Source organism: Nicotiana tabacum, chromosome 10, assembly GCF_000715075.1.
Source record: "Nicotiana tabacum cultivar K326 chromosome 10, ASM71507v2, whole genome shotgun sequence".
Taxonomy (NCBI): domain Eukaryota; kingdom Viridiplantae; phylum Streptophyta; class Magnoliopsida; order Solanales; family Solanaceae; genus Nicotiana; species Nicotiana tabacum.
In genome coordinates this window covers 25,841,996-25,857,326 of record NC_134089.1, presented here as the reverse complement: position 1 = coordinate 25,857,326, position 15,331 = coordinate 25,841,996, and the positions used below count along the sequence as shown (strand labels likewise).

Below are 15,331 nucleotides of genomic sequence, written 5' to 3'. Positions count from 1 at the left end.
GCATATCCGGCAACTTCCTCAAGTGTCGGTGAAAGTTCAAAGTCAATAAAACGGAATACATTGCGGGTTGGGTCCCAAAATGGTATTAGAGCTTCAAGAATATCTGTCCTCGGTCTAACACCCAACAAATTTACAAAACCTCCCAATATTCTTCCTACTACCCCTTTGCTATCGGCTTCCAAGTCATTCCACCACATGTGGAGTTGTAGAGGGACCTCGCTGAGGGCCGAGAATGGTTCATTTTGCTCTGTGCTCATCCTGCACATTTATTAAGGTGACCTTTTAGGCGTAAACAAAAACCTTTATTTTGACTCTAAACAAAAAATCTTTGAACACAAAAACAAACAATATATGTATTTATATACATGTGTATATATATGTACATATATGCTTTATGGTATCTTATTTTTGGTAAAATGAAAAAAGGGAGTTGGACCCGATGAGGGTTGCCTACGTATCTCACATCCGGTGAGAATCAAACCCGACGTAGTTCGGATAATAAACTAACTAGTTTATTTATTTATCATTATTTTTTTATATTTCTTTTTTTTTTGAAAATAGAGTAAAATAAAATAAAAACTCATTCCTCATTCTCAGCTTGCTATTTTTCTCTTTTCTCTTTTCCTTTGTTTTTAGTAAAACAAACTCATAAATATACCCATTTTCTCTTCTATCTGCATTTTGTCATTTTTTTTATTTATTATTTTTTTTTGTAAAAATTTCCCAACATTCAAAACCGGTCATCATGCATGTTTGAAGCAAATAAATGCACAAGCAGTGAGTAGGATGCATCAGGATGGCCTTTTCTATTTCAGGTTGCTATTCCTAGACGGACCCAACCCCTGTGTTGAGTCCCCTAAGTCAAAAATGCACATGATGCAAATAAGCGTTCCTACTAGGGATCCGGCATGAAGTTGAGTTATTCTAGGTTCAGAACCTGGGTGTTTGTTCTAGACCTGGCTTACCCGAGCGGACAGCTCGAGCCGAGGGGGGGCAGCATACCGGGAATACAGAAGCTTCACCGGCTTAGCAACTTGTCCGAACCTCGTTCTAAATTGGGATTTGACACTATACAGAAAAGAAGCCGTACGAAGTACGCCCTTCTTCATGATTTGAAAGACTCAGAGAGAAGATGGGTTTCGGCACAATTTATATACAGTTCACGTAATATCAAAGCAGTAAAAGGCAATCAATTAGCAAATTAAGCACAGATCATGTAACAAAATCAGATAAAGCTGAGCATAACAATTTATTCTAAGCTCGAATTTCTATCCCAGAACCAGTTGTTCTGGTAGATCCCCAGTGGAGTCGCCAGAGCTGTCACACCTCCTTTTTCCGCACCCGCGAGGGCGCAGGGGAGTTTTTTTCCAATTAAAGGACAATCGAAACGGGTTTGGTTTATTTATTTCAGAGTCGCCACTTGGGAGATTTAGGGTGTCCCAAGTCACCAATTTTAATCCCGAATCGAGGAAAAGAATGACTTCATATTATAGTCTGCGTACCAGAAATCTGGATAAGGAATTCTGTTAACCCGGGAGAAGGTGTTAGGCATTCCCGAGTTCCGTGGTTCTAGCACGGTCGCTCAACTGTCATATTCGACTTATTTATCTGATTTTAAATACAATTATGAAACAATGTGCCAATTTTAACTTTTTACCGCTTTATTATTATTATTTCAAAAGAATGTGAACATCGCTTAAAACATGTCTTTGGACTGCGTCACATGAAATGCACCCACAATCCGGAACATATTTTATTTGATGTTTTGGGATTTGGATCTGGGTCGCATGAAATGCACACCCAAGTTTTAAGAAAGTAGATTATTAAACACGTGCCTAAAAAGACTATCGTGTTATTATTTTGTGAAGGCCACGAAATTCGCTAAGCGGCCCTCCTGAATTCTAAGTAAATTTAAAACAAGTATTTACTGAGGGCCCCGCAATTTGCATTTTTTTTGTTTGTCGAGGCTCGTCCCATTTATTATTTTTAAAATGAATTTGCAACGTCATGAAAATGTATCTCAGACCACGTCACAGTCAATGTACCCGTGATTAGAGACACATTTTGATTTTGTTGAGATTTGGATTTGGGTCACATAAATGCACACCCGAATTTAAGAAGGTAAAATTATTAAATACGCGCTTAAAGAGGCTATCGCGTTATTATTCCGGGAGGGTCGTGAGATTTGCTAAACGACCCACCTTAGGGACTGAATGCTTCAACATATATATATTTAACAAGGGCCCCGCAATTTGTGCGTTTTTCTTTATTTTTTTGTCGAGGCTCATCTTGTCCTTATTTTAAAAGGATATCCTATAGCAACTACGTTTCTTGTTGCGTTTGTCTCTACTAATTGAAAACAGTAGATAGCCCTAGTTAATTATATGCTTGCAAGTTATCTATACAGAATTCCGAGTGCTTGCACAAAATCAGAAGCACGGCCACGTACACAGTCGGCCGAGCAAAAATTAAGGGCCCAAATCCAACCCATGCGTGATGGACCAGACCTGGGCCATTGTTTGTTCGATGCAGGCCTGCTTGGTCTGTTTCGACCCGGGATCGACCTTCGTGAGGTTGAGATTGCAGTCTCCGTGTTCTTTGTCTTAAAACATGGTTTACCAGTTATATGAAGCAGTTTATCAGAAAGGAAAGAACTTAACTAATAGAGTACGATTTTCATGCTTGGCCTACATTAAAGGACATACTACAAAGTAAAACTAAGTCTAATATACAAACTATTTCATTGGGAATATTTTCACCTATCAGCATACATATATAAACTATCATTCAGCTAATCTATATTGATATACACTGGGCATACATGCTACTTCTATTGTCAACATAGGAATGAAAATTATTATACAGTACATGATATCTAATGTAACAATCTATGTATGAAAGTCAACTTCAGGTCTTTTCTTTTTGTATTCATGCTCAATTTTCCAATTACATTTGACAGTTGTGTACCTGGTATAGAGGACAAAAGAAGAAAGGAATGATCAGCTGGGCAGTATGCAATAAACACAGCAACAGCAGATACACAGCAACAACACAGTAACAAACCAACAACCACAAGTGTTTTCCACAGTCCATAGACAACCAGCAACAGTTTCCAGAACAAAGAAAACCAACAGATGGTCGAGCACCAAACAAGTAATCCCAGAAAAGAGTAGTGAAACAACAGAAATAACAGAGTATTCGATGCAGCAACACCAGCAGTTCAACAATCACAAGCAGCTCAATCAGGGCAAACAACAGAACTTGGCCAAGACAACTTGACCAATATGAATTCTTCTGTAGTTTTCAGACAGTGTTTGGTTACAGTGTTTCTGGAAATTTCCTTATATTTTTCAGTTTTCTTCAACTCACAAGACCTCTCTCAAGACTAAAATTTTTCCAGCCCCTTTTAAGTTCTGAAATGGCCTATTTATAAACCAAACGACCCAGTGCAGCTAAGCTGCCTGGATTCTCCCACTTGCAGACTGCCCATACCTCTTAAATCCCATGCCTAAGCATCTTTTGATGCCTGCCCCTTGTTCCCCACGCCTGACTTATTCCTTTTGTTCAAGAGTATGGGTTCATTTAAGTATTCATTTTAAACAATACTCTTGTGTCTTGTTCCCCATTGGCATTAGTTTAATCCTAAATTAGTACCCTACTTGTCAGCTCATTTAAACTAAGTTTTTCTGTTCTTTTCAAACCCCAGACTACCCCTGTTAAACCCTGATTATTACTGCCCTAAACCCATTGCAACATCTGTGCATTTTGAACTTCTGAAAGTTCAAATTCAGAACTGCCCATAGGCTGAATCTTTTCAGTCGTTTTGCAATACAAACAAACCCATTTCAAACAGTGTCAGGCATTCAGTTAGTGACATGGTTCGATCAGTCATGTGACATTATTAGTTCATTTGATCAATTAGTTATAGAAAACCAATCGACGATGTTTATCGAGTCGACTATACTAAATACAACAGGTAATAATCAATCGTTCACATAAACAATACGTACAGGGACCCAAAGGGCATCAGACAACTTTTGTTCAATTACTGGGAACCTATATGAATTATTTATGCGACGACTATCCTAATCGAACATGTATATCACAGAATATATTCAGAACATACACAGAAAACAATCGACCAAATAAAAAGGTCTTTGACAGAGATGGAAGAAATTAAGAAAATTATCAGACAATAACACACAGTCACAACAAAGCATGCTAACAACTCAATCAAAACTAAAACAAAGAGAAGGGAAAACTTACTGAAAGGGTTTAAACCAAACTGACCCAAATCCGACTTAGCTTCGACCATTTGAGGCCGAACAAACTTTAATCAGGGTGTTCTCACACGAGAACACCTTGATTAAGGTCTATTAGACCTCAAACCCCTGTTAAGACCGGCCGAATTCCAAGGCTGTTCGTGTTCTAGGTTTTGGGTCTTCAGATCTGGTTTTTTAGGAGTTGTGGGTAGATTCGGACCAAACCAAGCCTGGTTTGGTCACGAGGGAGGTTAGGGGAGTGTCTGGTAAGAAGATGGTGAGGCTTGGTATAGGTCCGGGTTCGACTCGAATCTTCAAATGAAGATTCGAGATGAAGGAAGGTGATTCGAGGCTAGGGGTAATAGATCCATGTTCAGGAGAGTGAGGTGGTCCTAGGGTGTTCAGGAGGTGGTCATCGGCGTTCATGCCGCCGGGTTCTGGTGAAAGGGAAATCAGGGCGGCTGCTAGGGTTTGGGGGGTTTCAGTGTTTGGTGAAGACGATGAGTGGAGGGGGGGTTCGAATAGGGGGCGTGGGGTACGATAGGTTAGGTTTATATATGGGGAGGGTGATTCAATCCTGGCCGTTGGATTGATTACAATTGATGGTCAGGATTGGGGAAGCTTAACAATACGATGCCGTTTAGTTAAGTAGGGGGTCGGTTAAAATGGGAATGGGTCGGGTCACGAGGGCCAATAAGGGCCATCGGATCAATGGAGATGAATGGATCAGATTAACCGTCCCTAAAATGACGTCGTTTGGGTCCGTACTTGGGCAGGTCGGTCTTGGACTGGACTGGTGTGCCGGTTTTGGGCCTATTTTTGTTACATTTCTTGGGCCCAAACTGATTTTCATTCACTCTTTTCTTTTGTTTTTTTTCTAATTTTAAAACCAAAATGAAATAATAAAAACAATGAAATTAAAACAAACAACAATGTAACATTTTAACACAATTATCACAAAAATATTTAAGTAAGTTAAATCACAACCTAGAACGAACGATGCATATATATATATTTTGAATTTTCTTTCAACGACCGAATTACGGTTTGATTACCATGACAGACGTACTTTGTATTTTGATCGATAAGATTAAATGCAAAATGGACCGAACCACAAATGACTAGCAGTACATGTCATGAAAAATTGAAAATTTGCACAGCGAGGTCACTGGTCACTATTTTTGTTTTCTTTTGGAGTGATTGTCCGTGAAGCAAAAATCACGTGCTTACACCTACTTCCACACAAATACCAAATATTGTTCCAGTTGTTGAAGAACACTTTGACAACACCGAGCAACATTTGGATGAAACACTTTATGAAGAAACTAACTCACAAATATATGACACAAATGAACCACAAGAAATGCCATTAAGAAAATCTCAAAGAGTTAGAAAATTGGCTATTTCAGATGATTACGTGGTTTATTTGCAAGAGTCAGATTTTGACATTGGTCTTAATAAGGATCCGATTTCATTTTCACAAGCCATAGAAAGTAATGAGTTTTACAAATGGATTGATGCCATAAAGGAAGAGTTAAAATTTATGGAATACAATAAAGTCTGGGATCTTGTTGAATTTCCAGAAAGTTCTAAAAGAATCGGGTGTAGATGGGTCTTTAAGACCAAACGTGATTCAAATGGCAATATTGAACGATACAAAGCCAGACTTGTTGCTAAGGGCTATACTAAAAAAGAAGGCATTAATTATAAAGAGACATTTTCGCCGTCTCAAAGAAAGACTCGTTAAGAATTATTATGGCTTCGGTGGCTCATTATGATTTAGAGTTACACCAAATGGATGTGAAAACTATCTTTCTTAATGGAGATTTCGAGGGGGAAGTTTATATGGACCAACCAGAGGGTTTCAAAACTAAAGGAAAAAGGTTAAATGGTGTGTAAACTGAAGAAGTCAATATATGGACTTAAACAAGTCTCACGACAATGATATATAAAGTTTAATGATACCATAACATCTTTTGGATTTGTGAAAAATACCGTTGATCGGTGTATATACCAAAAGATCAGTGGGAGAAAGTTTATATTTTTAGTCCTATATGTTGATGATATTCTACTTGATGCTAATGATTTAGGCATATTGCGTGAGACTTTCCTTCTAAGAATTTAGAAATGAAAGATATGGGTAAGACATCCTATGTGATAGGAATAGAAATATTCCGTGATAGATCACAAGGATTATTGAGGCTATATCAAAAGAATTCTAGAGAAATTTAATATGAACAATTGTTAAGCAGGAATTGTTCCAATTCAAAAAGTGGACAAATTTAGTCTCATGCAATGCCCTAAGAATGATGTAGAACAAAAGGAAATGGAATCAATTCCTTAGTCTTCAATTATTGGTAGTCTGATATATGCTCAGACTTGCACAAGACCGGATATTAGTTTTGCGGTCGGAATGCTAGGAAGATATCAGAGTAACCCAGGAATCGATCACTGGAAAGCTGCAAAGAAAGTTTTGAGGTACCTAAAAGTAACGAAGGATTACATGCTCATGTATAGGAGATCCAAGCATTTGGAAGTTGTTGGATACTCGGATTTAGATTTCGTTGGATGTATTGACACTAGAAAATTCACGTTTGGTTATTTGTTCCAATTAGCTGAAGGAGAAATATTGTGGAAGAGTGCCAAACAGTCTGCCATTGCTACATCCACGAGGGAAGCAGAATTTGTGGCATGTTTTGAAGCCACAATTCATGCATTATGGCTGCGAAACTTTATTTCAGGACTTGGGGTTGTCGACACCATTACCAAGCCGCTGAAAATTTACTGTGATAATTCTGCAGCAATATTCTTCTCCAAGAACGATAAGTACTCCAAAGGTGCCAAACATATGGAATTAAAGTACTTTACCGTCAAGGAGGAAGTTCAGAAACAAAGAATGTCACTTGAGCATATTAGAACTGATCTCATGATTGCAGATCCGTTAACGAAAGTTTACAGCCAAAGATATTTAAAGAACATGTACATAGAATGGGTCTTGGCTGCATTTATGATTGATGTATTTATGATTTTTTGACACTCTGAGCTCATTTATGTGTTTCTGATATACATTAGTGATTTCCTGTTTCTCATAATGGTGTACACATTATTATTTTGAGATATTACAGGATAAGTCTCAACGAGACATTATTGTGGACCATAATATTTTATAGCTTATGGACCTGGTATGATGAGTTGCTAATGTTGTAGTATATGGAAGGGAGTATGTAGACAAATTATATATAACCACCATAACTCACATTTAGTAGTTTATCGTATTATGGTATTTATGATGGACATTGTAGAAGAGATTTGTCTATGCGCAACTAATGTTCTTAAATTAATTATTAATATTATGTGATTATTGGGCCAAGTGGGAAAATGTAAGATTTTCTTACGACAATTTATTGGTGGCCCAATAGGTTTAAGGTCCATAATTAATATTTAATTAATGATCAAATCTCATCCGTCCGATCGGTTACTTGATGGACGTGCCAGATTAAATGAGAACCTCTATAAATTGGTCCTCTCCCCACCCATTAGGGTTACCGTATTTTTTCTATTCTCTCTTACATCACTAAAGTCGGTGGTAACGAAAGCTAGGGCAAGGGGTGAGAAACCAATTTTAATTAACGCTTCCGCTTTACGATGATGGCTTACGATTCAAATATATTTTCTGTAACAATTTTATGTAAAATTATCATGTTCAAGCTCCCGATAAGAATTAAAATTTATGTTTACAGGGCCGACTGGGCAAATTTTGTGCCTTCTAGTGGTTGAGGTGGATGTTCAAACTAGATCAGTATCGTTACTAGGAATCTAGGATAGCATCCTCTTTCCTTTTTCCCTCCCCCTAACTTGATATAAAAAGTTTTTTAACAAAAAATAAAATGTATAAAATGGTATTATACTATTTTTCAGGTTGTTATATCATGTTACTGATATTGATATTATTAGTTATATATAGTTATAGGTCAACTTAACCCATATGACGTTGCAGGTAGCTGGCTCACTTGGTGGGTCCTTGCCTTCAATAATTGGGTGGAGGGTTCAAACCATATAAATAATGTAGCATCTCTTTTTCCTTTCCCTTTCTTGATGTCAATTTTTTTTAAAAAAATATGTTATATCAGATTATTAGCCTATTATAGGTTTTTAAAAAAATATGTTATATCAGATTATAGGTTTTTATATTATGTTTTCTCTAGTTACATGTCAGTTTAATCCGATGATATAAAAAAAATTATACACGCATCAATACATGAAATTTAAATTCTTTTTAATTATCAAATATAATATCCTTAAATATATTTTTCTACATGCATGACCTTCGAAGAATGTGGAAATAGATATTATAAGGACATCTAGCTTATTTCGTGTCCCTTATCCAAAATTTTGATTCATTGTACAGACTGCCGATAATTTCTTTTGAATAGGTGTGGATTTCGAAGCAATGCCTGCTAGCGTTTTATATCTTTGCGAGCACTGGATGATGCCATATTTGGCAGGTAAAAAGATGACTTTGAATTTGGGGATATAGTTCATGCATCCATCATAAATCTATATATATATATATAAAAGTGGGCAATAGAAAAGTGATGTGGCACCTCTCTTTGACCAAAAACTTATTTATTTTTTTCCTTCATTTTTTGTTTTTTCCCTTCATTCTTTACATTTAGTTTATGTTAAAAAGCCTAAAAATCTCTATTAAACACTAACTGTTACGGTTCTTTCCACGTTCCCTATAATAAATATTGTTTAGTGTATGTTTTACTATATCAAATGTAGGAGATCTCCGAGAGACCATGTCCAAAGTAACGAAGTTGAGGTAGTGTCGTCCAAAATTTCAGATTGATGGCTTGATCCCCTCGGGAAACAAGAGTAGATAGAAGATGGCTTTGAAGGCTATGACACAGACTGTGACGACCCGGCCAGTCGTCTCATGAGTTACCGCTCCGTTTCCTCCATTTCCGCTTCTAATTGCTTTGTATTATGGTTCTATATGCGATCAGGTTGATTAGTTAGGGTTCGGAAAGGATTTGGTAAGAATTGAGGCAAAAAGCCTCTTTAGAGTGAGTTTAAGTTGGAAAAGTCAACCGGATGTTGACTTGTGGGTTAGAGGGCTCGGATGTGAGTTACGATGGTTCGGATAGCTTCGGGAGGTGATTTGGGACTTAGGAGCGTGATCGGAATGAGTTTTGGAGGTTCGGAGTAGATTTAGGCTTGAATTGGCGAAATCGGATTTTTGGCGATTTCCAGTTGATAGGTGAAATTTTGATATAGGGGTCGGAATGGAATTCCGAGAGTGCAGTAGCGTCGTTGCGTCATTTCGGATGTGTGTGCAAAATTTCAGGTCATTCGGACGTGGTTTGGTTTGGTTTTTGATCAAAAGCGTAATTTGGAAGTTTTTAGAAGCTTAGACTTGAATCCGAGATGTTTTGGGTGATTTGATGTTGTTTGAGGTGTTTTGATGATTGGAACAAGTTTGAATGAGGTTTTAGGAAATGTTGGTGCCTTTGGTTGAGGACCCAGGGACCTCGGGTGAGTTTCGGAGGGTTAAACGGATCATTTTGAGTTAAGAGAAATTGCAGAAAAATGGTTTCAGCTGTTGCAGGTGATTTGTTCTTCGCGTTCGTGAGAGGGCCCTCGCGTTCACGAAGGGCCAGGAAGAGAGGCGTCATGTTTGGCCTTCGCGTTCGCGAAGGGTAGTTCCGCGTTCGTGAAGGGCTGGATTTGGTAGGCATCGCGTTCGCGTGAGTCTGGGTCGCGTTCACGTAGGTTGGTGAAGCTGAGGCATCACATTCGCGATGGGGGATCGCGTTCGCGAAGAAGAATTTTGGTCAAAAGAATTTTTGTGCTTCGTGAACGCGAGGCTTTGACCGCGTTCGCGAAGAAGGATTTTCAGGCCTGAGCAGAATGTTTAAAAGGTCGTCTTGTCCCCGAATGTGGGTCTATTTTCCTTCATAGTTGCTCGTTTTTGGAGATTTTTGAAGGAGATTGAAGAGGGATTCAAGGGGAAACATTCGGAGGTAAGATTCTTGGTCTAAAAACTCGATTATTATGTGAATTGCACCTAGAAAATCATGGAATCTAATCCTAAAATTGAAGAACTAGGGCTTGAAATTGGTGACCAAACATTTGGGATTTGAAGGGTCATTTGTGGATGGATTTTGATGTTCTTGGTATGTATGAACTCGTGGGGAGATAAGGAATCCGTTGATGTAAAAATTTTCAAATTTCGAGTCGTGGGCCTGGGGGTCGGGTTTGGCCAATTTCGGGATTTTTGGTATTTTTTGATTGTTTTCGCTTGGGCTTCGTTCCCTTAGCATATTTTGACGCCGTGATTCTGATTTTGAATAGATTCGACGCGAGTGGAGGCCGATTAGAGGGGCACATGCATCGCGGAGTAGTATTTTCACCGGCTTGAGGTAAGTAACCATTATAAATCTGAAACTAAGGGTACAAAACCCCGGTATTGGACTTGTTTTTGATAAATACGGTGGCGCACATGCTAGGTGACGAGCGTGTGGGCATGCACCGGTAGGGATTGTGACTTTGTCCGTCCCGTAGCGACTATTAAGTCGCGTATTTGATTTGGAAATATTATGTATTCCATATTTTGGATATTTATATCGTATTATGGGTTGTATGTCATGTTTGGGGCCTTGTGCCGACCTTTAGCAACCCTTAGGGGATTTGACTATTTCCCTCACTTTACTTGCTAGAAGTATATCATCAGTCTTGTTTTACCCGTTTAAATGATTAAAACTGATTTTATCACTCTACTCCTAATTGTGAGGACTGTTTGGGCTGAGTTCCCTAATCTCTATTGATAAGCCCGAGAGGCTGTGAGGTTAATGACTGAGAGAGGTTGAGAACCTAATTGTGAGGATATTTGTATATATGTGAGTTATGGGTCGGGCTGCACGCCACATCAATATGTATATGGATCGGGCTGCACGCCGCAACGATATACATATTGGATCGGGCTGCACGCCGCAGCGATATGACGCTTGGGTTGTAGGAGCCCCTCCGGAGTCGGCACACCCCCAGTGAGCGTAGTCAACTATAAATATATGGATCGGACTGCACGCCGCAGCGGTTACTATGATTTCTATTATTATTATGAGATATAATGAGCCGAGTGACTGAGAGGCTACCCGATGGGCCATATTCTGAGTGATTCCTTGCCCGAGGGGCCCTGTTATGATGTTTTTACTCTTCTTTTAAATAAGCCTCTGTTGGATATATTGCTAAGTAATTGATTTCAATGTTTAAACTGGAAATGATGATTTTTATGTCGGAACTGATTTTTAAGCTATATGTTTTGAACTGCTCGTCATTGCTTTCAGTCCCTATTTACTTTAGTTTCTTACTAAGTTGGCGTACTCATGTTACTCCCTGCACCTTGTGTGCAGATCCAGGTGCCCGAGCAGCCGAGTGAGGGCTTTCAGCTGTTTCAGCATTTGATGGAGACTTCGAGGTAGCTGCATGGCGTCCGCAGCCCTGTTCTCTCCCTCCTATCTTATTATTTTTCGCATTTTCTAGACTATTGATGTATTAGGTAATCAAACTTGTATTAGAGTCTCTAGACTCTGACACCAGATTGTTGGGGCTGTGTAGTTTCCCTGTTATCTTGACTTCCGCATATTTCTGTTGCTTAAACGCTTATAATGAATTTAGTATTTAAAACTTGCGTTAGAAAATTGCTTAAATGTTAAAGGAAAAAGGGTTATGGTAAATTGATTAGTTGGCTTGTCTAGTAATGTGATAGGCGCCATCAAGATGGCTTAGAAGGCTATGACACAGACCTTCTGGAATGGAGGCAATAAACGATGAAGTGTGTAATCATCCTTCTGTTGATGGTGGTATGATGTGGTTATAACTTCATTATTATCCTTACATTTTTCTTCTCTTTCTAAATTGGAGTAGAAAACTTCAGCTTATTTCTTGACCTTCCCAAAATCCATTTTAGATTTGGAAAAACTTCTGATGAACTAATAATGCATTAATTATTTTAACACCACTTACTCTAATATATTATTAGTGTTATCCCCTTATTCTAAGGATTTGAGGAGCTTTCACTTTCTTTTATTCAACAATATATATTTGATTATTGAAACTGTTGAAGGATGACAAGTTATATGTTATATTTACTTTATTAATTTATATATGATTGTTAAATATATTTTAAACTGTTTTATTAGAAACAAAATCACTTGACTTAAGCAAAGTCATAACAGCCAATAAATCCTTAATCTACTTTAGGTGTATCAATCTGCAATTTCAACTAAATCGGCATTCATTTCTCAATCCATTGTAAAATAATATTTCTTTTGTATAATCATATGGTATTCGATATACACAATATTCCGGATTGTTAGAAACTTGAATGTCATGTTTAACAATTCTTGGTTGCGTGAACAAATAAATTCTCAGAGAGTGAAGTAATGAAACTCACAATTCCTTATGTTATAGTTCACAGACACAAACTAACTACATTTTTCTTTCATTTCAAGTACCCGGTAATATTATTAGATCTCTAGATATTACTAAGTGACATGCTAAAGATGAACGATGATAACTCTCATATATCAAGAAATGTATTTACCTCTTCTCTCATACTTTTTTACAATTTTCTATTTTTTTCCTTAGTAGAGAATTAATTACGTTCCACCTTACATATTGAATTTTAAATATTGCTAAATTCTAACTTGAATAAGAGAAATAAACAATAATAAAAAGATATTAAATAAAGACTAAATGAGTGAAAGGGGGTTACACTAATTTGGAATATTAAAAGATACATTAAGGAGCGAATTTTCAAGAATATAACGACAAAGTTGCATAAATGAGGCTATTATCTGGACAATAAAAAAGTAAAATATTTATTCAATTGTGAAAAAAGGATACATAAGAATTTTTAATCAGCAAAGCCTGTGGTAGGATAGATGAGTTCGAACTCTTGAAAAGAGAAATTAATGATAGGAAAATTCTATCCCAATAAAAGAATACATTAAAAATGTTTATCTTTTCATTTCTTTTTAGTTTCTATTTCTTTTCTTTTTTGTTTCCCTTCTTTTTATCATTTTCTTAAAAATTTAATTGAGAAAAAAAATATAGCAATCTTACGAAATATAAGTGTCAACAATTCATATTAAGAAAATTCTAAGAGGAAGACTTGAGAGGAAGAATAAAAAAGCGGGTGGCATATATCAGGTTTATATCTCCAAGATTACATCATTACCATTTTTGTCATTATATTTTTATTTTTCTATAATTCTCATATATTCCAATATTTAGCCTAAGATGTTTCTCATGTAATCTTTCCATCAAAAACTTTATAGGAGATTAAAATAATCATGAAATTATGATAGAATAATAAAAGCTAACATGTCTCAAATGTAAAAATTATGTTTTTATTAAAACTATTATAACACTATTAAATTATATTTAATTTTTTCCAGCCGCGCGAAGCGCGGGGCAATTACACTAGTATGAAAAGAAAAAGGCAGTTGAGTTACTGGCTCTTTTTCCTTTGTTCAAGCAGTAAGGAATTTTCAAACAAGTTATTGAGGGTTCCTAAGTACACGTAAGTATACATGGCCTCAAATAATAAAATGATTCGAAAGTTGGATATCGAATTTATAGAGACTTAGATTAATTGTTAGCTAAGCAAACTACAATCAATTTACTGTCCAAGATAATCAAAAATTTGGTTTTTCTATAACAACTACTATTGCAAAATTTAAATACGTAACCAAGGGAGATATAAATTTCAAAATTGTGGTCGGTTTATCAATCCTATTGAGTTCGTAATTACACCTGATAATCCAAATTATCTGTGGTTGTTAGTTGAAATCATTTATATAAATAGCATGTTCCCATAATACTATCCGTTTATCCACAATATATCAACTTTATATTCTTATAGTATTGAATCTATCATGAACGAATATAATACGACATTCAACTAAGCAAGACTATTAGGTATATTCCTATCCTAACCACGAAATCTTTCCCCGAGCCACGGGTTCATAAACAAGCTCTTTAATTCTACTATAGTCTAAACACGGCTTTCCCAAGCATAGTATAGATAGTAAATAGAACTCAACTATTGGCCAAACAATTAAGCAATTATATATGCACAGAATTAGAGAAACAACCAAAGACGATAACTCGAATTAATGATAATGTAATAAATAAACCTCAGTATTCATGACAACCACAGCCCTAGAACGCGAAGTTTAACTCCATATAGATATGATAGCAAAACAACAAATTATTCAAAGAAATATAAAGATTACTAAGTTTGATGGAAGAAAGATGGAATCTGATGAATTCTGGCCTCCACGTCGGTTCTGTGCTCTCCCTTGGTCCAAAGTATGTTCTATCCCCTAAAAAATAAGTTTAGAACTCCTTTTATACATGTTGGGGACGTGTAGGGTTGAAATTCCCAAGCCCCGACTGAATTAGGACAAAATCCGCCCTTTGGCGTCTCGCTTGGCGCCAACATGGACAACAAATTTTATTCACTTTTGTCAATAACATTTTGGTGGGTGCCAAGCGCCAACCTAGACACCAAACTTATACTTCCTTCAAATTATTCCATTTTTGACATCAATTGCATGCAAACTTCCCAAATCATTTTCAGTTGACTCCTACATATATAAATAACATTATTAAGCTCGAGTCACAAATATTTATACAAAAATTAACAAGATCGAGGTATAATGCAAGGCAAATTACATGCAAAAATATAGATTTTTAGCCAAACATCAGTAAACTAATAAGATGCTCAAATCGAATTTGGAGTATTCCGAAAATTTAGAGATTCTACTATAAATTCTCGTCTGTTAAGAAACCTAACTCAAAGTAATAATATAGAACAAGAAAATAGACAAGAATGTAGGGAGCAAGAGATGAGAGATTCTTATTTCCTTCATGTATTCAAGTATTTTTCAAGTGTGTATAATATCACTTCTCATCCTCTATTTATAGTATTACATAGAGGTATACAAAAGAATGCCATAAATATGATATTAAAAATTTGAGATCATGAAGGAAGATTA

General features: G+C 36.7%; 1 protein-coding gene across 1 annotated transcript; it reads left to right on the top strand.

The window, feature by feature from the left end:
* Positions 1-6,675: 6,675 nt before the first annotated feature.
* On the top strand, positions 6,676-7,296 carry LOC142165039 (secreted RxLR effector protein 161-like). Its single transcript, XM_075223684.1, has one exon. The coding sequence runs from the start codon at positions 6,676-6,678 to the stop codon at positions 7,294-7,296; it is 621 nt and encodes a 206-aa protein (XP_075079785.1).
* Positions 7,297-15,331: the final 8,035 nt, after the last annotated feature.